The 23722-nt window shown below is 38.3% G+C and overlaps 3 protein-coding genes, 1 long non-coding RNA gene and 1 pseudogene across 11 annotated transcripts; 2 read left to right on the top strand and 3 right to left on the bottom strand.

The window, feature by feature from the left end:
* Nucleotides 1-3440: 3440 nt before the first annotated feature.
* On the bottom strand, nucleotides 3441-7004 carry LOC137726478 (isocitrate dehydrogenase [NAD] regulatory subunit 1, mitochondrial). Of its 2 annotated transcripts, none has more exons than XM_068465415.2 (4): nucleotides 6307-7004; nucleotides 5992-6231; nucleotides 4179-4257; nucleotides 3441-3943 (listed from the first exon to the last, which is right to left on the bottom strand). In XM_068465415.2, exons 1-4 carry the CDS (start codon nucleotides 6832-6834, stop codon nucleotides 3669-3671), a joined length of 1122 nt encoding a protein of 373 aa, XP_068321516.1. In that variant the 5' UTR covers nucleotides 6835-7004; the 3' UTR covers nucleotides 3441-3668. The 2 variants fall into 2 exon arrangements, with proteins under 2 accessions (XP_068321516.1, XP_088550669.1); XM_088694543.1 differs by having other exon boundaries at nucleotides 5992-6219; nucleotides 6307-6974.
* Nucleotides 7005-7480: 476 nt separating this feature from the next.
* LOC137725592 (SEC1 family transport protein SLY1-like) lies at nucleotides 7481-10322 on the bottom strand. Its single transcript, XM_068464328.2, has 2 exons — nucleotides 10035-10322; nucleotides 7481-9699 (listed from the first exon to the last, which is right to left on the bottom strand). Exons 1-2 carry the CDS (start codon nucleotides 10063-10065, stop codon nucleotides 7859-7861), a joined length of 1872 nt encoding a protein of 623 aa, XP_068320429.1. The 5' UTR covers nucleotides 10066-10322; the 3' UTR covers nucleotides 7481-7858.
* A 54-nt stretch (nucleotides 10323-10376) lies between these two features.
* On the top strand, nucleotides 10377-12304 carry LOC137726319 (uncharacterized; annotated as a pseudogene). Its single transcript, XR_015962802.1, has 6 exons — nucleotides 10377-10485; nucleotides 10568-10648; nucleotides 10864-10991; nucleotides 11165-11226; nucleotides 11366-11496; nucleotides 11968-12304. The product of XR_015962802.1 is annotated as an uncharacterized LOC137726319 (transcript).
* Nucleotides 12305-12654: 350 nt separating this feature from the next.
* Nucleotides 12655-18766, bottom strand: LOC137726318 (protein LAZ1). 6 transcript variants are annotated; one of them, XM_068465232.2, is made up of 9 exons: nucleotides 18579-18766; nucleotides 17363-17631; nucleotides 17211-17267; nucleotides 16454-16562; nucleotides 15511-15695; nucleotides 15306-15394; nucleotides 14335-14596; nucleotides 13712-13963; nucleotides 12655-13302 (listed from the first exon to the last, which is right to left on the bottom strand). In XM_068465232.2, the coding sequence occupies exons 2-9, from the start codon at nucleotides 17513-17515 to the stop codon at nucleotides 12946-12948; spliced, it is 1464 nt and encodes a 487-aa protein (XP_068321333.1). In that variant the 5' UTR covers nucleotides 17516-17631; nucleotides 18579-18766; the 3' UTR covers nucleotides 12655-12945. The 6 variants fall into 6 exon arrangements, with proteins under 6 accessions (XP_068321333.1, XP_088550668.1, XP_068321330.1 ...); XM_088694542.1 differs by having other exon boundaries at nucleotides 17363-17539; nucleotides 18579-18735; XM_068465229.2 differs by having other exon boundaries at nucleotides 16454-16586; nucleotides 18579-18709.
* A 740-nt stretch (nucleotides 18767-19506) lies between these two features.
* On the top strand, nucleotides 19507-20738 carry LOC148696855 (uncharacterized). The gene is made up of 2 exons (XR_015962030.1): nucleotides 19507-19600; nucleotides 19694-20738. It is a non-coding gene; the product is annotated as an uncharacterized LOC148696855 (long non-coding RNA).
* Nucleotides 20739-23722: the final 2984 nt, after the last annotated feature.

The raw sequence follows: 23722 nt of genomic DNA, 5'->3' as shown, positions 1-23722 counted from the left end.
AAGCCTTATTTATATCACTACAAAATAAAATCCATACTAGAAAACGTCTTATAAAAACTAAGAAACATAATAGAATAAGTTAATTAGGAAATAAAACAAAATATTATTAAAAACATGGATATAAAACATCTTGTAGGTAAAAGGTCTAAAATTCTCCAAAATAATACGTTCTTCTCTCCCCCTTCTCCTAAACCCTAATGACTAAAAAAGCCTTATTTATTCCACTAAAAAATAAAATCCTTACTAGAAAAGGTCTTCTAAAAACTAAGAAACATAATAGAATAAGATAATAAGGAAATAAAAAGTTTTCTATTTAAACTGGAATTCGGACTGTAGAGAAAATCCATCTTTTGACCAACCAAATCTACTTCAATTTGGTCCCAAAATATCTCTTTTTAAAGCTTGAGACGTTCCTAACAAATCCTCAGAAGGAATCTTCCTCAAAATATACCATCTTGACCTTCAAAATACCCAAAACGTCCAGAAACGTCAATTTGGGAAAGTTACGCGCTAGACATTTATTTCATTGCCACGGTCAAACGGCTTGGTAGAAAAATCTGGAATTTTGATACAATCATCTTAAAACACTCACGAACATCCTCCAATTAGAATCACTCCAAAATTCATCCGTTTGATCACTTTTTGCTCAAGAGAAAGTCGAATGTCCTATATTAAAAATACATAACAAAGTTATACCAAAATAACCAACAAATTATAACTAAGATTTGGGTAAAATATAAAGTATAAAATCGACTCATCAAAATACCCCAAACTTAGCTTGTTGCTTGTCCTCAAGTAAAACAAAATTGAAAAACAAATTAAAAACTAACAAACTACAAACTTAAACAAAACTTGAGTAAGACAATTTTCACCTTCAAGTCGCAAGCCATGGAAAATGTTAAAAATTAGAACATCATTTCAAAAGTTCCAACCAATCCCACCACAAAGTCTAAGCCATACATAATCAATTAGGGAAAAGAAAAAAAAAAAAAAAAAACAAAGGAAAACTAACGAAAAATCCTCAAAAACTTTTATTTTAATGAAAATGACAAAATAAATGTATAAGTGAATAGTACTAAGAGTGACTTTTCAAGGTAAAAATATCCTTAACGTTAAAAGTGAATAGTACCATGAGTGTTTCGTTAAGATTCCAAAAAAAGATTCATGAACTTCTTTTGGTGTAAAGTGAACCAACATAGTTAAGAAAACTCGATTAAAATCTCTACCTTTCGTCCTCTTTATTTAATACTTCTACACATACTATCTTGATGTATTTTTTTGTTCTTTTCGAATTTTTTTTCTTTTTCATTTCTTTTTTCATATATACTTTTTTTAGTAATAGTAGTGGTTGTGCAATGTCAGTTCCCTTAAGCTTTCGATCCAACCCATGTAATGAGCCTTAGGTCAGTTCCCTGGCAACTACACCAATTTCTTGATAGGATTTTTCAAGGTTCTAATTCCATACAAAACATAAATATGCATAAACAAAGTTCGGTGTCAGATAGCTTTGTGATCGTGATCAGGTTCTCCCAAAAATGAAAGTTATTTGAAAAAAAGTCACTGGTATACTTTGAAAGACGGATACCTTCCAACGCCATGGATTGAACTCCAAGTGATCCTTGAATGTGTTAGAAGTTAAATGAAGAGCATGGGTAACAAGCAAAATCGTCTAGCCAGCTGGTATTGTGTATCCTTCAAAGCATTACGAGTACTTTTATGTATGAATTAACAAAGGGCCTAACCGATTTGAAATTGAGGACTTACCCTTTACTGGGATATCTTTCACTGCTTTACGAAACAAGCCTAGCATAGCGTTACTCAGCCTAAGAGTTTCATTGACAACCAGTATTTTTCCAAAGTCAAGCAAGTTATAACACTTTCATATATATACTACTGTTCAAGGTAGCACAGAACATGTTGAGCTCAAAGAACTGACTTGAAGGGTAAAATTCATCGATTTATATCGTCCCAGGTAAGTGCAGAATTTTGGTCTTATCTATTTTTGAGAAGCGCCTCATGCTCAGCCTGATGACAACTTATTATAGTCTGACATAGAGAAGATGGGAACATTTCAATATATATGTAGAATGCCTAACTTGCCCAGGGGGACTTGGTTGGTCTGATCAACCCTAATTGCAACAGGGAGTTGATCTCTTCCTTGCATAGCTCTTCGTCATTAGGCATTTCTGGATGTGATGGTCTGGTGAGGCATTTTCCATCCTTGCTTGTATGGAAGCTTTGCGAAATGATGTTCTCATTCCCATAACTTATTTGGAACATCAGCACAACATTCAAGCAGAAGTTTTCTTTCTTCTTCATCAGAGTCATCTGATGACTTATTACAGTCATCAGATGACTCTGATGAAGAAGCAGTCTTTCCCATCCAGGCAACTTACAATCCCGGAGATTCATTCAGGCCACGCCTTTGCCTGATAATAACTCCACCAAATGAAGGCCCAGTTGTAATCACTGCGTTAGTAGATACTAGTGCCTCCATATCTACTATACACAGAATATGCCTTCTTAGAAGCTGTTGGATTCCCACACAAGCCTCATTCATGTCAGCATCAGGAACTTTTCAATCACAAGCTTATTAAGCCTCTTCTATGTTCGCTCATAGACTCCCTTACCCATAAACTTTCTTTCCAGTACGATCATTTTACAACAGGATCACTACAACAATGAGAGGGAATCTCCTTTTATAACTCATCACACTTTACTTTAGTCATACTTATACTTTACAACACATAGATTCCTTACTTTATGTCACACCACACACTATTCTAAGATACTTCTTATTTGGTTGTCACTTCATGTCTTGTCGGTGCCACATGTCGGTGATTGCTTGCTAGAATCTTCTAGAATAATCTCATGCATGTTTGAACTAGAACAATCTAGTTCCTTTGCACCTGACCTTGGGCTGGGTTTAATAGGCTGGTGTTGATCTTTAACAAGAAATGGTAACGCAAACAGTTTTGGATGCACATGCCAGTGCAGGTTTGCCGGTGCCTTTGCCTAAGAATACGTTTGTTTTGGTGTATCAAAAGAGATTGCAGAGGAATAGAAGCACGGTTGCGTCTAACCGAAGAAAGGACATCCTTGTTTGAAAACAATGTGGATCTACTTGCATATGCTTCTCTGAATCCAAGCGCCCCCTGGTAGCTGAAAAGAACTGAGAGAGCTTCTCGTCATTCTGTTAGTTTCTTTGGTTTCATTTTCAGATGGCTTCCAATGATTCAAGGGAACCTACTGTATCTCCCGAACGGTTGTCTGCCTTCGCCTACGAAGGCGCCTTCCATCGTTTACAATACGATTTGAGGCATTAGCCTTAACAGTAGAATTCTGTATGATGTTAATCAAACCGTCCCCAGGTTACTGATAGCTGTACTATGCTTAACCCAATCTCAGGCCACATAACCCAATCTCATCAAATCAGAAACTTTAAACGGTGGGACTCTTGCATATTCTTTATTACTGAATCGCTATTAGGATCAATTCCGATTATTCCCGAATAGGGTGAAAAAAAAAAATATCGCATATCGACAGATGTAGGATAACCTACCAACAGTGTAGAAGAAACCATTATAAACCAGACCACGTGACAACGGTGGGTAATCAACAGTCCGAAGTATAGCCCAGGTAAACGCAATTGACATGTTCCCCGTCAATCAGTCCAGTTTACCAATTACAGCATCAACGACCTCTTGGGTAGTGCTGACTCCTCCGAGATCTTTTGTCCGATACTTGCCTTCTAATATTACTCGCTTCACCGCTGTTTCAAGTCGATCAGCAAATGAAGGAAACTGGAGATGCCTCAACATCATTGCTGATGATAGAAGCAAAGCAACTGGATTGGCCTTCTTTTGCTCCCACAACTTTTCATTTCCGACATTTCCTGCCGAAGCACCTTGCTCAAAAACAGCGTGATCAGCACCCACATTTCCTGTAGTTACCAAAGAGATAATGAGGCACTGTTTAGAAGAAACCGACTACAAGAACAAGATATATTATAAGTGGGCTTCAGCGCTTAAAGCTAGCAAATGATCTTTCTTCTATCAAGGGGTGAAGTAGATATATCATGACGGTGTTAATAAAAAAACACAACTTCAACAATCGATATAAAATTTGCAAGGCCTGGCAGCATAATTTAATCAATTAAATTAAACAAGAGTTTCTACCTCCTGGCATGACACCAGTGCCTCCAGCAATACCAGCTGCCGTATTTGCCACTAGATTTCCATAAAGATTGGGAGTGACCTGCAAGACATGAGACAACCTCTGTAAATGGGACAGGAAAAAAAGTAGCACATATAACCAACTGTGAAGTTCGAAACCAGGCAAACATCTATTTTAAATTTCAATAGACAACTCATTTTTAGCTCAACAACATAGATAGGTCTTTTGGCTAAAATGAAGAGCAAGCATGAAGCATCCGAAGCTGAGGGTTGGGCCCAGATAAATACGTTTTCTCAAATGCAAGATGATCCAATAAACAGAGCCTTTTGCCAGTGTGGGGTCTGGGAAGTGCCACATGAACAGTCTTACCATTTTGTGGAAAGGATACTTCCCATTTGGAACCCAGATTACAAGGGCAAATACCAAGTCCTAGATTCAATTTACCCTTCCCACCAGCTCCCAAGGAACAGAAAAAACCGAGTTCATGATCAACATATGAAACAAGAAGCAAACTCATTAGAAACACAAGATTTTGATCCAAGTTAAAACAGCAGAACTAGGAATTCACATTAGGAAACAAGGTATGAACAGACTATCGCACTATTCGTGTTTTATTCGACTATATGAATCCAGGCTGATATTTCACTTGAGCGCATCCAGATTGTTCTTCTTTTCCCGGCTTTAAATAGAGCATTACTATCTTTCTATGCTTACTTCTCGACCTACCACATCCACTCCACATAGACATCAGACTCGAAAAACTCAGTCAATGTTTTGATGTGACTCACAGGTTTTAAACTCTCATACTCTTTTCCATTTACTCTTTTACTTCTTCATAGGTTATCACAATAGCATAATACCTACAAGAGCTACTAGCCCAAAGTGTAGCTCAATGCTGGCCAGTCTTGACTTTTTAGGCACCAATAAGGTTAACAAGCCCAAGCTGTGAAGTAATTCTCCACTTAAAATACATAATTTCTTCAAATCAAAACTAATAGTAAAAGAGAATGTCTAATTTGCATCATCGGTTGGCGTATGAACCTTTGCAAGATTCTCAACAGACGATTCTGACATGTCACAAGCACCTAATAATTCATCTTATATCCAGCCTTTGTATTACGGGTCAAACCCGATCTGAAGCATATAAGAAGATAAGAATAGAACCACTTCTTGACTAAACATTAGAAATGGTTTTCACAATTCAAATCATAGATACATCTCACAAATTCACAATTCAGATCACAGAAACTCCAAAGCTCGAAACTTTTCACATTGGCATCATTTCAACAGCCAAATAATATTTAAAGGCGAATACCAGTAATTGCAAATTCATCACAATCCAGTCAACTGCAGTCAACCAAGTATTTCCAATAATTCCTAGTCGCAGATCATCATTCCAAGAAACCTGAACTTTGCTTAAAATCGAATCAACCCAAGTTCAAGATTCCTTTGCTAAAGCCTAAAAGGAAAATAGAACAGGGTGAGATGAAAATTAAATTCCTTGGCAGCCGCCCCATCTAGGCAGCAAGTCCATTCCAAAGCATTTTTGAACTAACGTCTTATTAGTTATTCCAAGCTCTTAAATACAAGAGAGAAGGACAGAATTTGTTACTAAACAAACTCCTAATCACTAGGCGTCTACATCTGCCAAACAAAATCCTAGTAACCGATGTCAGACCAAGTCCAAAATTAAACCAAATTATCCACACTTAGTCAAAGCAAAAAATAAAACTTTAATCATGCCACGAACACATCCACACTCCAAATATAAAAACCATATTCACAAAACAGAATTCTGAGCTGAAGTCGCATTACCATCACATCAAATTGCTCGGGCTTCGAAACAAGTTGCATACAGCAATTGTCCACGATGATTTCATTGTAATTAATACTTGGGTACTTTGTAGCAACCTCTCTGCAGGACTCCAAGAACAACCCATCAGCCAGCTTCATAATGTTGGCTTTGTGCACAGCAGTCACCTTCTTCCTGTTGTTCAAATAGGCATACTCGAAAGCGTACTTGGCGATTCGCTCCGAGCAGAACTTGGTGATCACCTAACACATTCACAATCAATTCCCAATTTTCACAAAACTGCAGAGCGAAAGATTGAACTTTGGGTTTTTGATTACCTTGAGGCTCTCAACGACGCCAGGGACGACCTCGTGCTCGAGCCCGGCGTATTCACCCTCGGTGTTCTCTCTAATTACGACAATGTCCACGTTCTCGTGGCGGGTGGGGAGGCCGGGTAGGTTGAAGCAGTTTACTAGCGAAGCGTAAAGGTCGAGCTCTTTTCTCAGCTGCACGTTGAGCGAGCTCACGCCGCCGCCCACCGGAGTCTTCAGCCCGCCCTTCAAGCACACATTGTTTTTCCGGATCGACTCGATCACCTCCGGCGGGACCCGCTTCATGTCGCCGTGGACGTCGTAGCGCTCGAAGTACACGGGGGCGTGCATCGCTTCCATGACTTGCTCGACGGCGTTGGTTACGAGCGGACCGATTCCATCGCCGGGTATCAGGGTTACGGGCCGAGGGGCACCATCGCCGGGTCGGGGCATGTAGGTGACGGATCGGGTGTTCGGGAGGGGTTTGGGAAGAAATGGTGCCGGCGTGAGGCGGTACGTGAGGTTTTTAAAGATCGGGAGGGTCCGGCGGGCCATGGCTGAGGGTTAGGATTTTGGGTTTTTCTGGACGGAGTAGGTTGTCGGATTTGCGAAGGGTTTAGCTGCAGAGGAGTTGAAGTTGAGCGGGTGAATGACTAGGGAGGGGAATCGGAAAATATGAGGACGTTGGAGGACTTTTTTGCAATAATGCCACGTTCGCATTTCTGGGTGGACTAGGTTTGACTTGTCTTATTGTCCTAATAATTTCAGTGCTCCTTTTTTGAAGGGTACATGCCTAAATTTGTTGGAGGCCTCTTAATCTCTTTTCCTTTCATTTCCTTCTTATTTGAAATGTTACGGTTAAATCACGTCAACATCTTATATTAATTTTTTATAAAAATAATAAAATAAAAAACAAGGTGTGAAAGAAAGAAAGGAAAGAGAATGAAAATAAAAAGAAAGAGAATCTAAAACCTCTCACTTTTATGTACCATTTCACATGCATTTCTTCCGCATCATTCTCTTCACTCTCCTGTATCCTTATCGAAGCCTACAATCTTTATTGTATTTTCTATATATTTTTAACAAAAAGTAAACTAAAAGGAATGATAAACCCGTCATTATACTCTTACACTCATTTGTTTAATCATTTTCGTTGTTTTCATTTGACCTATTAACTCCAATTACTAGAAACAAAGAAGAGTAAGATCAGTAAAAATTCGTCTTTAGAGAGACCAATAAAAATTAAAATATCATATTACAAGGTTCAGTTTATAGAGAAACATCAACAAGAATTAAAGGGTAAGATCGGTAAACTCATCTTCCAACCATAGAAAGTACACATCAATGAAATACAGAAGTATGTGATTCTGAAAACTTCTGGTTATAACAAAATATAAAACTGGTTTCTTCTTGATCCCGATAGAAAGTTGACGAATCTCGTATGGAACCACCGTGCAGACCTTACAAATAAAACCACAGATCATAGCAGTCCTCTGCAGATTCATCTACATGGTTTCTTAGTTTCTCACAATCATCTTCTTTCAGGTGTAAAAAACAACTAAACTGCAGGATTTACGTATCAATGAGTTGAGGCAGGAGGAGGAGTAGGAGCACCACCCAATCCCATTTTTTGCCCCAGTACTGCGAGCTGCTCCACAAACTCCTGACCTGTGAGTATTTCTGTTGTTCCGTATATAACATGCTTGACAGGTTGCTGACGCTGCGCAAGCTCTTGTAGGCTCCCGTACTCCACATAATTACCACCTCCAATCATGAAGACGATAGCTTCCTTGAAAGGTCCTTTTAAATGGCTGCTACCTATTCCTGAGCTTGACTTCGGAGCACGAGGATCAAACACAAGATAGGAATCAATTTCTGGATTCGGCCTCCCCTCCACCAAGGCCTCCACTGTTCTTGTTAGTGCTAGCTGCCTATCATTGGATAAAAGATTTTTCACACCTGCTGTCACTGCGCTTATTGATTGCCCATAAAGTTTCTCTGCCCAATCGACTATGTTACTTCTGTTAGCAGAATTTGCTGATGCCAGTGAGACATTCAGCGCCTTGATCTTCTTCACATACTGAAATGCACTGGTATCAACCTCAGATTCCCTGAGGGCTGCTTCCACTGCTTCCACTTCTTGTTGATTAATGGTTTCAGAAGAAATAAGATACATGATTGAAAACCGCAGCTTATCCATCTTACTCCCTTTCCCTCTAAGCACACCTAAAAGTTCGCTGCGATCAATGCCTCCTCTAACCATCATGTCATACTCCTTTTTAGCAAAAGAATCGAGCAGTCTCTCTTTGATCTCACTCAACAACACAGTTGCAATGTTGGTGTGCTTATCAATCACCTGCTTCCGCGCAGTCAACTCTGGCAATGAGTTCACTGCACTCATCAAATGTTTTGTGTTCCCAATCATGTCTGTCCCATCAAACTCAGCTCCATCATTCCCACCAGTTCGTCTATTGACCTCATCAACATCCCTCTTATACTTATTCAATTGGGTCTCGATCTCTACTGCTACTTCTGGAAATTCTAGAGACCCATTTGCTACCCAAAAGGGATCTGAGCTATCTAACTCATACGACTTCATCCCACCCTTTTCACCTTGAACATTCAACCTATTAAGCTTCAATCCAAGAATATCATGCACCAAGGGCCGGTACCTGAAATCATGCTGTATTCCCACAGATAACTCAAAATTACGGTCAAATATACACAATATGGGGCGCTGGAAAGAGCTCACAAAGTTTCCACCTTCAGTAAACAGATTGTTCTTCGACAACAAGTGGTCACGAAGTCTCTGATCCAATGCTGATGCTACCATCTCAGCTGGACCACCACGAGGGCACCTGACAATTGGCACAACAGCAAGAGTAGCCAAAACACAAAACAAGCCACCAACTATCTTTTCAATAATCTCCTCAATCTCACGGTCCCCTGCCTTGGGATCATTTAACTGAACATAAGTGTTCTTCTGTGCCAACGAGAACAAATTATCTTCCAGTGTAACAAACTCCAAGTACTGATCATGCACCTTTGAAATCCGATGAATTGAATCTGAATTCAAAGTCCCAGATGCCAGATCCTCGAGCAGTGGGCGGGGAACCAAGGACGAGAAGTTCAAATGGAAGCTATCATACAGCGAGTTCGAAGTGTCAGCAATGATCCTCTGAATGTTGGAATGGCTGGGTTGGACAAAGTAGACAGCAGGCACATCATGGACGGGTTTTCGGTCCTTGTCAATCAGGAAGTACAGGGTCACACCGTGCTTACGAAGGTCCTTGACATGGATCAACGGGGAGAGTATGTTTTGGCAAAACTTATCATAGATCAAGATCTTATAGACCTCTTCATTGGCCATACCGGTTGCATTAACGGGTTGGTTCAGATTCAGCATGCGGGTAATACATTCTGGATCCAGAAACCATAGATCAAAATCAATCATTTAAACAAAACCCGGAACAATTATGCAGAATTAAACAAACCCAATCGAGCAAATTAAATGAAATTTCGTCACAGCTCTTAAACCAATATCACAGATCAAACTCAACGCACAAAACCCAGAAAAAATAAACACATTTCATCAATTATAATAGTAATTCCGGTAATAATTCATCTGGGTTTTCTCTATTAGCTAAATGGGTTATCGATTCAATCCAGTATTTTTCAATTTTTGCTTCCTTGGTTTGATTGAGGCAGAGAGATCTGGAGAGAGAGAAACTAAAAGGGCAAAAGAGTAATTTTACCTGTTTGCCTCTGCCGCAGATTGAGTGCCATGGCCGTGAAATCTACTTCCTCCGGCGAAGCAAAGACTCACAGATTCACTCTCACTAGCAATTTTCTGTTCGCTTCAAATTTTATGAATTCCAAACAGCTCTGCAAATGTGAGGGTCTATACTGTTCGTATACGGCCGTTATCAGAGGAAGAGTTCTATGTAGCTAATAGGAGACCGCCACGTCACGTATAATAAAATTATGTTCATTGGTTGACCACGGAGTCTTGACCAATGGAAGCCCACTAATAAAACAACATACACGTAAGTGGATGGTGTGAAGAGGAGAAGGAGAGGAGTGCGGTAGCGGTGGGTGTGGAGATGGCGGAGACGACGCCGTTTCTGAGGAACAGATACCAGGTGCTGACTGCAGAGGCACGGCAAGAGCATTGCGAATGAGAGAGGCATCGTTGTTTCTTCCATGGTTGTTTTTTCTCTTCCCCCCTCAATTTTCCTTAATTACTTGTTTGGCCCTGCAGTTTTTGAGGATTTAGAATTTGACACAGGAAAATGGTACCCGCCCAGAATATCAATTGGCGCCAGAAGGTGTAAGTCGGGCACAATCATCTGGACAATCATTCCAAAAGGCAAAAGGTACTATTTTCTGCTTTAAGATTTTAATCATTTTGCAATTTGTTTCACATTTCAAAAAGTATGAATCTTTATGTCTGCAAAATTGGAAGTTAGGAAATGTGAATTAGGGACTGAAAATTTGGTAGGGTTGAAGATTTAACCGAAAACCGGAATGTTGATGGAAAGAAGAAATGGGAGTTTGAGTAGTTTGTAGATGTGCACTGTGCAGGTACTTGAGGAAAAGAACATACCACTTGATAATGTTCGGATTTGCTACTCCCGTTTTCGAGAACAACTCACACGGCTCAAGTTGTTGCATCTGTCTTAAACACTGCATTTCAGGGTGCTCAATGCAAGGTAAGATAGTCCTTGAAAAACCACCAAAAGGAACGCTAGCTTGGTTGGTTTCTGCTTGACAGGAGCGCAGCTGATCGATTTTGTAACGAATGTAATTACACTACAATGGTCAGGACTAATTTAAGATTTCAAACCTGTGATTTTTTTTTTCCATTTGTTGGTTTTCTGGACAGCTGATGGAAAATCTTCGCAAACGCTTCTTTGGTCCTTCGTATGACTCATGTCACACGGTAAAGTAAGTCCATTGGTGTTGGTGTAGTTTTTTCACTGATTAAAGTGGCAGATTGATGGCTTTGTCTATATTGTTGGGTTTATAGGTGGTGCTAACTTATTATGATCATCTGTCGTAATTCTGTTCTCCCCTTTGCTGATAGTATCACGATATATGGGCTCTTGATGAGAAAGATCCACTCATGAGACCGGCAGAGGGAGGAGAAAGCGTCGATGATGTTGCGTGCAGACTTGCAGAAGCAATGGAAACTATGGAGTCACAATTTCAAGGGTGTGTGTATAAATACGCGTTTTCTATTCCTGCATTGTAGTCATGTTTGCAATACATCTATCTTAATTATAGAAACATCTTATTCTTATGCTCTACATTGCATATCATTGGGCACATTGGCATTGCAAAGACATGAAATAAAATGTCTAGTTGTGGCTGCGGAACTCAAAAAGCCTATTTCCGAATAATTTCTACTTAAAGAAAAAAGAAACATCCGTCGACCTTAAGAATTCAAAAATAAGGATGAAAAACTTGTAGCTGTAATTACTCAGTTTGTTTGCGGTTCTTGAGAGATTATTCAATTCAGTTTCTCAGTTGAGAGGTTTTTTCTGTTAGTTGTACAAGACCGTCGGTTTATCCAGCTGTGTCACGGCTTTCCACTTTTAACTGCCATAAGGTTAAATTAAATCATACCTTTTCTTGCCTGCGTACTAAGTGTGACTTTGTCTGTTACATGTGTTTGTTCATTCTGTGCACGATCTTAGTTGTTAGTCACGACGATACCCTACAAATCTTGCGGACAATACTCAATGCTGCCAAGCTAAACGCAGGATCCAGTCACACTGATCTGTCATCAAGAATTCAAGCGGTTCGAAACCCTCTCATCTTATCACAGCACCGGAAATTTTCCCTGCTTACTGCAGAGCTCCGGGCAGTGATATAAGTATCATCTCTGAAGAAACTTTCATCTTTCGTTTGTAGTTTGTCAAAAACTAAGATTATGGATAGTGTTAGTTGTAATTGAAAAGGATTAAATGAAGTATATACATGGCATGAGCTAATTAAGAGCATGTTTGCCATCACCTTGAAATTTTTCGTTGCTCGCCACATTTACGATCAGATTTGTTCACACTTCGGTGATATGTACAACTCATCACAGTGGCTTCGCCTTGATTGACCATTTTTGAACAGTGCTTGAGAATTGGGGGCCGGAGGAGATGTCTACTCCGGGCTCCGGCCTCTCAGGGGCCCGACTCTAATTAGGAGAAACCTTTCGGTGTGAAAATCAAATGAAGAGAATACAAATACAATGAGGACCTCTAATAATACTTGGAGGCCAGTTTATTTACTTTACTAAGATAAACTTTTAGTCCTTGAGATTAAAATTGCAGCTCTTGCATATGACAGAGAACAAAAGGTAAGAGATTGAGTCACCTTCTCTAACAAAAAAAAAAATTTTGATTTCAGCTGTTACAATTACCGTCCTCAACGTAAATGCGTAAATTACATACCCTTATAAAATATTTCATCTAACTTAGATACCATTTACATTTTTTACGCCCCCAACAAAAAAGTGGCTCCGAGGCGACAGTTCTCGCCATCCTCTATGAATCAAAAAGAACGAAAAAAGGAAAAAGGCAACAGCTTCAGATGAAAATATCGCTGAGCAAATAACAATGGACAAAACCCACAGGCCACAGCATCCCAAGAGACAATAGCCAGGACCTTTCTTCAGTCTTTGGTTACCCACCGACGGCCTCTTACCTGAAACCCACCATAACTCTGATCACTACTGCTCTCTCCGCCGCTTTCTGCACTAGTATATCCAGATTTGCGGCGATGAGGCCTCTTTACCCTTGCAACCCCACTGTCACTCATGCTTCCATTCAAGAGAGGGTCGTCTATCCCACGAATCACCTTCCGTGTAGGTGATGCTGATATACAACTGTCATCCTTCGCCTTTCGTTTCTCCTTGTCATGTTTCTTAATGTTTTGGGAGATCTTGTGTAGCTTCTCGTTGAACCTGGTGAACCCCTTCTCTACCGGCTCCACTGCCTGTGTTACTGTGAACTTCACATCTTGCACAATCTGTATTCCACGCAAAAAGCAGATTCAGAACCCAAACTAAAAAAGCCTACACCATGACCCACGATCAACTGGTTTCATGTAGACACCAACTATCTTTCAGTTCAAAAGATGGTTGGACATATTGAAACATATTAGAGAAAAAAAGAACAGTTTCAATCTGAAACATTTGTATCCGTTCTTTTCCGCAAACAGTTATCACCTAACCAGAGACATCAGTTAGCAGCCTTCGCAATTTACACATGTTTTCAGTGTCTTACGGTGCACATCCAATATCAACAGCAATCTACAAATCTTATTGGCTATACCAAGGTGTAACACTAGTTGTTTTAATATATATCAAAATAACCCTTTCAACAGAAGCTATGTTCCAATGTTTTTTGACATAATGTACAACTAAATAGATACTTACATATCCCCCGCCACCAATGAAAACATCCCGAACACTCTCTCTGATGGTCATGCCGCTCTTGGCATCAATGTTAGGAGTGGGGAGGCGTAGCTTTGTGGGGCGTTCACTGTCCCTAACCTCCTCCGGATCCAAAGGACAGTCAGCCGATACATAGTCTCCAAGAACAGAGACAGTTCCAGGGAAACGATCTCCCATCGTCTCATAAGGTTTGGCAGGAAAAACATATAGGTGAACAACAGAAGCAATGCCCATCTGTGCAGGGCGAAAACGCAGAACTGTCAAACTAAAATATGTTGCATAAAGATGGTAAAATGAATAAATCTTTTGTTGCGTAACCCATGTAACATTATTGAGAAATGTAAGACAGTGTAATACAGAATACTACTAGCAGAATAAAATGAGAATTGAGAAGAAAAAAACTATTAGTCATGATTTTGTCGACCGATTAACCCTTAATTTTATAGCAACACCTTCAGATGAGGAATAATAATCTCTCAAGACCAAATCAACTCATAAAGTTTTAAGGAAGAATAGATTACCATTTAAAAGACTACGACAGTAAATATTCAGTGAAAAGACACAATTATGGCATGCAAACTGTGTTACCCAATGAAAGATTCTACCTCTATAGAAATGATGAAGTCTTGAACACTTGACTTAAACTGCAAGCCTTCAGCTATAGGGCTTTTGAACAAACCCAAGGCATAGAGAAGAGCAATTGCCACACCTTGCCACCATGTCAAAAACACAATTGATTTAAATGTCAAAAACTTGGCTAACGGTTTTATGCGAGCTAGTTCATCTTTTGTAACAGTGTAAAACTGAACAAGACAGTACAAAGCCCATGACTGACTAAAATTCAGAACCACCGCAATATAAAGATACCTGCAAGCACAAGAAAATTATGATGTTGAGATTTCTTTATGAGTTAAACTTCATTAAGTAATATTTATCCAATTCTTTTGTAGGAGAACGAGATATGTAGGGTATCAACAAAATAATAAGAAGGAAAATTGATAAGTCAAAATATCGCAAGCTCTTAAAACAGAAGAAGTAATTGGCAAAATCCCACAAGCTCTGATGCCATAACATAAGTCAAAGGTTCAAAGAAAGAGGCTATGGCTACGGAAACTGAGGTCTTGACAGGCCTCTCCTGCTTGTTTTCGAAATACATACTTTAAAAGAACTAAAGCCAGATCATGTGACCATTTTGCGTCTCTATCAATTGACAAACCCGTAAACATTGCAACAGGCAAAAAAAAATGAGCTATCATATGTTAACCACCATCTACAGTGTGTTTAGCGAGATTTTAGAGGTTATTTCAACATGCAGAATTCCTGAAGATTCATTTCTAGGTATACAACATATACCCAAAATTTACAAGTCCCTAAGGAGCGTCTACTTCACATGCAAATTGACACAATCAATACATAATCAGTATAAGTAACATGCAAGAGTTCCATGAGAAATTCAATACTTAATAGTTCAAAAAGCTTCTTGGGGGCCAAAAAATAAGACTTATCCTATCAAATATATCACATGATAATTTCAAATTACAAATGCTTTTCCTATAATCATTTGAGATTCTCTTACCCACATCCCCATTTAAATTCACCTTCACAGTATACACCAAAAGCTTCAAGGATAACTGCTACAATAGCACTGAGAGACTTAATTAACATCTGTCCAAGAATAAAAAATGAATTTATGTTATATAAGGGAAATGGAATTAGAGAACAAGAAACAATGGCCAGTACAAAAAATAAAATAAAAATTCTCTAAGTGATGGTAAACATACATACTGAACAATTCCAAATTTTACAACTTGGTACAACCATTGGCCAAGTTTCCATGGCTTCAAGATATAGTTCATTGGAAAAGGATGCTTAACAGTTCCCATTTCAGAACTGTGTTCTAATAGGGGAGTCTTAGAACTTGCACGTCCTTCCCTTTCCATGAATTCAACAGTCCTCTCTTCCCCACCTTAGCAAGAGAAAAAAAAATATATATATATAAACGGACAGTGTCAAAAGCAGAATAAATATAAACTACGGAAGTAAAGAAGTTTCTTTATCTATTAAAAACGAAAGGACTACAAACTGCAAATGAAAAATATCCTGGATAGATATGTACCCCATCAAACAAGGATTATTTGAAACTACCACACATACACTAAGTTAAAGATGGCAACTGTGATAATTCTACATGATTGTCATATGATTGGCCCTGAACACTTAAAAACCCTAACATTGTGCAGAACAGGTATTTACTTGTCTGTGCATTGGCCCTGGAAACTTAAAATTTTAACATTGGCCCTGATGTTAGATTCTTATATGCAGAATAGATTTATTTGTGCATGGAGAGAGAGAGAGAGAGAGAGAGAGAGAGAGAGACAGAGAGAGAGAGAGAGAGAGAGAGAGAGAGAGAGAGAGAGCTGAATGTGTATGCAAGAACAGCCAAAGAACATTTATTATCACATTGCAGCCAACAGGCCAATCCTGCCATGAACAGTGCAATCTTGTCCACAATCAGAACAAGATTGTCAGTGAATGCTCAATAACCATGTATTAGACATGAACATGTACTTCCAAAGCTTTTGTGAAATTCAAGTTTGAGATCCAAATAACCATTTAATGTATTATGACATTCCAAACACATCAAAATTGAATTTTAATGAGCATGTTAGCTAAAGTGTCTATAGATAAACAATGGTGTCATAAAAGTTCTTGAAAGGGACATACCCAAGCATGCAACCAGGTACCTTCCAAAGCAATACATGGCAAAGGATTCATAGCAATCCCGTAGAATCTCGCAATAAACGCTTATCGAAGGGTTCAATAAAGATACTAACTGAAAAGAACACCAAATTAGAATCTGGAAAAAAAAAAATACCAAATATCAGAGGAAGAGTACTTTTCTGTCTGTAACACAGGCACACCTGTACATCTAATTCAATAGTAAGAAACAACGATCACTTGCAAATCTAATACAAGAACTTAATCTTCCCAAATTAACAGAAACTTAATGAACAGTACATGTATATTCAACTCATTATCTTCCCAATGTGTCCAAAAGAAACATGGATGTTTGTGAACCAAACAAAAACAAATCACAAATGAAAAATTCATCATCTTTCGTATGTTAAATTTCAATTCACCGTTTACCATGCACATTAAAGTTTAAACAACAAACTACATATAAGGTTCTCCTAAGGAACCACAGGCACACATGTCATATGTGCAGACGCAAACACCATAAATCCCCCCACCCCCTCTTTTCCTGAACTACTTTTCCTACCCTTTCTCTCCCCTCTGTCCATTTAACACTTACTGTTAATGATCTACACTAATAACCATTGTCTAAAACAAGTGTGGGTTAAAGAAACTATATCTAAAGGACATTTAAGATTAATATATGTTCTACCTATAAACCCAAAGAGAGGCTTGAATAAAAAAATACAAACAAAATTAAATTTCAAAAACAAAAATAAAAACTTACTGATTCTATTGCAAAGCACGGAACCATGAGGACAACACCAATTAAAAACTTTTGCTCCTGAAAGGGTCACACAAACCAAAATGTGAAAAATGCACCAGATAAACATTACAATAGAACCATGCATATTAAATACAATTTATGGGAATAAATACCTCAGGATTTTTGTATGCAGAAAGGTGCTCAAATACAAGATAAATTGAAAGGGTAAGAGTGATGAGTACAAATACACCACAAACTAGACTTGCCCACGTAGGAGGTGTGTAGGCCAACTGGGTAATGAATTCGAGAAATGGTGCTATCTTCATCAGCCGTATTTCCTTCTGACCAGCCTATATTCTTAAATATTGCCAGCATAATGGAATTATCAAATCACAAACATATGCATTAGGTGGTGAATCACCACAGACAACAGAATATGGACCTGTTCACCCAGATGATGAATAATAAGCATAAAGTGAGAGCACAAATTATATAGATACCTAGCACACAACTTAATATATGATTATTCTCGTGTAGTATAAAAAGACAGATTGACAAAGAAACAAAATCGGTAAAAGGGTGCATGGAAAACCGAAAACAAATGCCATAATTTGTTCGGAGATCACCATTCCCTAAGCTCTAAATGAGTTACCATTACACCAAACCACTAGCATGCAAGTATTTAACTACGATGTTTAGTGCTTTGCAACTGAGTCATGATACTGAATCGAAAGAATAAAAAATCATATATTCTTGGACATTTTATCATGAGATCATACCACCACAATGCTCAAAATCCTAAATTAGTATACATTTGCATACGCAAAATATATGCTCGTCAATTCAGACCAACCCTCATACACCATACTCAGTCAAAACTTGAAGCTCAAATCAGCACAGGAAAAAATGCTAGGCATGTTCCCCCGAAAGTGAATATATCAGTCTTTGAGATGAGCAATAAAACCCCATCAACATTGTGCATTCAAGAATCATTTTTCTTTAATAAATAAAATAAAATAAAAAATCAGCTTTTTCGACAACCAATTCAATTAAACAGTTCAGAAGTCAACAGTGCAAAAAACAAAAATTAAGTCATTTTTTATATACATTTTAAATCAATTAGATCAATCAGATAACAGATAGAAGATGGAATTCCACAAAAACTGTAATAAAAGTCAACTCATTTAGGTACAAGTATTCCGAAGATTGAAGTCGAAAACATAAAAGGAAGTAAATTTAAATCATTTTTCCCACACTTTCCCAGCAACCAAACAGAGAATTAAGAAACTGAAAGCAGATGAACTGATTGGCGCAATCAATTTAACCAAAGAAATCCGATTTTACTACGGCGGGAGCATATATGGAAGAAAAGGGTGAGAAATTACTTACAGAGAGAGCTTCGTCGACTTGGCCCAGAAAGCCAGAGAGGAGATCCTTTCTTATCACAGAATCAAAACAGCTTTATAAACCTCACGAAATTCGCATTACAGAAACCCATCTGAAACTCAACACGGACGCGGCACGTGACACTTCGTCCCAACGGAATAAGTGGAATGGCTATGTTTTTCTTCTTTTCTGTTTTTAGGAAAGTGAAAGTTGAAACTATAAAGTGTAAAAGTGTAAAATTGTAAAACACCAAGCAGGTGTAATGAGATTTTAATAAATTTATAAATCCATGGATTTTTATAGAGTTTAATTGATTTGTAGAGATTTTATGTAAAATTTTGATTATATTCCCTCGAAATCTCATGAGGAGAGGTGAGATTTGTGGATGCTTAAAATACATTACAAAGTCCCTTCAATTCCCTCTAATTCCTCAACTTTTCTAAATTCTTTAAATTCAAATTCTGATTAAATACACCATGACTATTATAAACTTCTTTAAAATTCTAATTGAATACACCAGGATTTCTAAGGATTTTAATAAATTATCTTACAATCTTGATTGAATACATATAGAATTTCAGAGAATCACTTAAAATCTTGATTGAATATCCATAGATTCATTAAAAGAATTAAAATCCTTCAAAATCCCAATTGAATACATCTCCATAAAATTGTGTGAAGCGAGAAATTTGTCACTCTGACGGAAACACAAGTGGTATAACTAACTGTTACGATAAAAATGAAGAAAAATTTTATTTTTTAAGTTATTAAACTTTTAGCATGTATATTTTATTATTTATATAAAGATACGTGACCGATACCTTGAAAAATCTAACGTGTGAAGCGGCGCGCAACGCCGCGTTTCGAGAAGAAGATTTTAAAATTGAACAAAAGAGAGAAACAACGAGTTAGTCAACGTCACGCTCACAGAGAAAAAGAAAATGGAGAACTAGACGACTCTGAGGGAGTGGTTCACGCGAGTCGACTCGGCCCATACCGGAAACATCACGGCGCCTCAGCTCAAGGTACTTCTCGGGCAATCCCTCCGCTCTAATCTTCCCGAAATCCCCAAGTTTTGTCTTCCCTCTAACTTACAACGACGGTTCGATGGTAATCAGAGCGCTCTTGCAGTTAGTAATCAAGCGAGCTGCTTTAAGCCGTGGTTAGCGGTTCATGTTTTCTTCATAATTCGTGCACTTTAATGTGTATCATAGACATTAGGCTACAACTAATCGTGGCCATCTTGTTCCTGATGATGTGCAAGAGGTAATATCTGGTTTTCTCTTTGTATTGGATTAAAAAGGAAAAGTTTGTGCGTTTGGATACATTGCTGATAAATCATGTGTGATAAATGTGTCAGGAACTTGAGGCCTATATATCTTTTGATACTACTGTACTAGGAAGGTTGTTCCTCCTGGCCTCTGCCCTCTCTATTATCTGAACTCTCAATTGCTCAACTACTGTGACAGGCATTGGTGAAACTCGACTTCTTGCTGGACATTCCTGTAAGATGTGAGTGTCAAGAAGCATGAGTGTAAAGAAACAAGAAAGTGGATGTGGTGCTTCCTGTTTAGTTGATTGTAAGATTTGTTTCTTTACGTACGGATCTATTGTAATCCTTCTGCTTGTCCGGTGGTTTGCTATGATGAAAGCTTCATTTACTCAAATATTATATCCCAAAAGAGAAATCTAAAGGCTTTATTCAATGCTTGAGATGGTTTGATATCGCTTATTCGTTATTGTGCAGAGCTTTGATTAAAAGAAGAAAGGAATGTTCAGACTAGATGACTTCGTATCTCTTTTTATATTTTTGCAGTCTGCTCGGTAGGTTGCGTTTCAATTCACAAAAGGTGTTTTAAACTTTTAATTCAGATTTAATGAGTGTCATATTTCCTAAGTTAGGTTAGACAAATTATCCTTACATGCACACCCACTCACATCTGTTCCTGGTTCGGTTGTGACTCCGGACCTCAACCAGTTTGTCTACTGCAGTGAGTGCCTTACTAAATATGACTTTGAACCCCATCAATGTTTTGATAATTAACCATAAAAGGTTTAGGTTGGTTGATCGGGGAAAAATCAAAATAGAATGCCTAATCTGTCAGACTGTACCCCTTGTTTTACACTTCTTGGTTGCTTAACGAGTATTTTTTCTTCAGGCCACATCTGGAGGTCACTTTTCGAATTATGGTTAGAAGGATAGGACTTTGTGACTCTATATCTGCCCTTAAACACACGAAGATGGTTTTTTGTTTTGTTTTTTTTTTTTTTTTTTTTTTTTTTTGGTTTTTGAACACATGATATTTCAATACTAGGGGGAGGCGTGAGCTAAGTCTTCCAATGGGCTAGCAATGTGGTTCAAATTCGCTTTTAGCGATTAGCGAGAATCAAATCAAAGGCCTGTTACTTACAAGTGAAGTGAAAAATGAATACCACTAAACTCTATTACTAAGTGGCAAATGATGATGGTTTTAAAAAGATGGTTACCATATGTTGGGCCTTTGTGCCACCATTTAACCTTAAAAGCATAGGATAAAAGAAAAAGAATAACGTAGGCATGGTAAAATTGGGAAAGGGATCCTCTCTGGATTCTTTCCTTTTAATCCACCAAGTTTAGGGATCCGTACCGTTAAAATTTTATCAAACAGCTAAAGTTGTTATAATTTTTAATGTAGACCTTTATTTGTAGTCGTTGATCAAATTTCAACGGCTCGAATCTCCGAACTTAGTGGATTAGGAGGAAGGGATCCTGAGAAGATCCCTTTCCGTAAAATTGAATTAGTATAGCTCACTTCTAAAAATTGCGCCGAATGTTATTCTTGTAGGACGCGGAAAGGATCGGGGTTCTCTTTTTGAATTAGGGTTGGCTCACACTCCATCCTATAGATTATTCCATAGTCCTTACCCTAGAACAGAAAATTGAACGCTCTCTATCTTTTGCAATATCAAGGTATTGCAAAATCAATTAAACAGACCGAGAGAGATGAATGAGACTCTATTTTTGGCGTATCAAAATTCAAAACCTAGGCGACTACCTCTCTTTAAGCAGATGGTTCAGGTTCAAGCAACTGCTGCTTCAATTGGTTAATAAACCACACAAGAAGAGGAAGCAAAACGAACAGGGCAGCAGATGGCAGAGGCTAGACGAAGATATCATGGAGATGATTGTACCACGTTTGAACGTAAGTGTTTAGGTATTGCCTGCAAGTCTTGGAACTCCGTTTGTATGCGAGGGGACATCGGGAGTGCTCAACTAGGAGTGCTCAACTAGGAGTGCCGTGGTTAATACTCCCTCACGGTCCAGATGGCAACTATATCGAACGAATGACATTTTTGCTGGTAATTTGGTTCCGACAGTTGAGCAACCAGAAGCTTCCAAAACCATAAGCAACACACATTATTAATCCTAATATATTACGGTTCATACGATTGTGTTCATTTTGGTCATGAACAAATTTCGGATTCACGAAAGCTTTAGAGAATTTAACCATCTCATTCTCATAGAAGCAACCCACTTCTACTCTCACATAAGTGACCACTCATTAAGAATAGTCTGCTCTATTCCTCTTATTTAAGATATCACTACCATTAAGTATAATATGCACCCTAAAAATTCTGCAAACAACTCACTTCTTCCATCATAGGAATGAGGTATGTAGTGTGTTAACTTCTTTGAATCATGCCCAACCAGTTTGCCTATTGAACTTAGACCATGAGATCTCCAATCAAATAAGTTAGGTTTCCGCCCGACTGATTCATTAGTTATGTTGGCTTTAGCCTCATTCCCCTCGATGATCAACTTACTCTCTGGTCATATCTTTAATAAGTGGTACCACTAAGGTTGACTACTCTTATGGTGTGCACTTCTATAGTATAAAATTATATTTCATACGAGAATAATTTTCCAATGTCTTCATAAATAATTTGCTAACACTTAAGAATGTTCCTCCACATTTAGGGTACTTGTAGAAAGGTCCCTAACCTTTCCATACCTTAAAATACTAGTCTCTTTTAAGATGCAAATTACTCTTTCCAATTGTCCTTTGCCCAATTCGACAACCCCTCAGAACATAGGATTTGTATTCTAAAATCTTTTGAATCCAGTATGCTTTCAGGATTGTGCAATGTGATTTTGTTTGAGATTTTTCTTAAGTCATTGCATGAATATCCCACCTATGTACTTTGACTTCACATTGTAAGAAATTCAATTCGTTAACAACTTAACATTATTGAATTCATCTAATACATGTGGACGCTCAAAATTATAAATAACACAACCCAATAGCTATGTACATTCAATGCTTAACGGGCATCATCTTGTTTAAATTCAATTGCGTATGCTTACTCAATAAGCATCGTTTACAGTGTCTAGTCATTCCTTTTACGAAAGACCCCACACTTTAACTCATTGGTTGCCATGACATTTCCCTTTTCTCTGGGTGTGCTCGCCGGGGAAGAAGATCAGCGCTGCTGCTGCAGGCGACTGTGTTTTGGTCGAAAAATTGCGGGGCAAGTTCGTGGTTCAATAGTGATCAGGAATATGAGCGGAGAGAGGTGAATCTTGATGTTCAAAAACCAAAACCCTTGATAAATTCAAATCGAATTTTTGAAAAATCCAATGATTCCCGGTCAAAAATGGGTTAGCGACAACCCTAGGTCATCGGGGACGGTGACCACGTGGTGGGGCATGGCTGCAAGCCAAGCCTGCCCATGGTTAGTGGCTCTGGGGCTCTCTGGGTTCAAGCCTGGAGCCCGTGGCTTCGAGGTTGGTTTCTAGCGACTAGGGGAGTTGCAGCAGCGACTTCGAGCCGCTACCCGTTGGGTTCGAAAACCCTAAAAAAAAAAATTTATTTTTCAAATCAAATTATATAATTCAATATTAATTCAACAATTATGAATATAATGTATAAACAATTTATGTAAAATCTAAAATTCGTAAAATGTAAAGTTAGGTCATAACATCTGCATATCATATATGCTCATTATGCTGTGATTTGCACTAGTGTCTATTATTTATTATATTGGTCCAGGCACATGACAAGCTCAAGTCTAATTCTGATGGCACCGCTTACATTCGTTTTATATCTAGAGTTAGTGATGCACTTAGCGCAACGCTAGCGGTGTAGTACTAAAATGTAAAACTTAAC

The sequence above is a fragment of the Pyrus communis genome, chromosome 5 (genome assembly GCF_041283825.1).
Source record: "Pyrus communis isolate YQ-2024b chromosome 5, ASM4128382v1, whole genome shotgun sequence".
Taxonomy (NCBI): Eukaryota; Viridiplantae; Streptophyta; class Magnoliopsida; order Rosales; family Rosaceae; genus Pyrus; species Pyrus communis.
The sequence above is the reverse complement of the archived record's forward strand: the minus strand, read 5'-3'. Positions and strand labels throughout refer to the sequence as shown.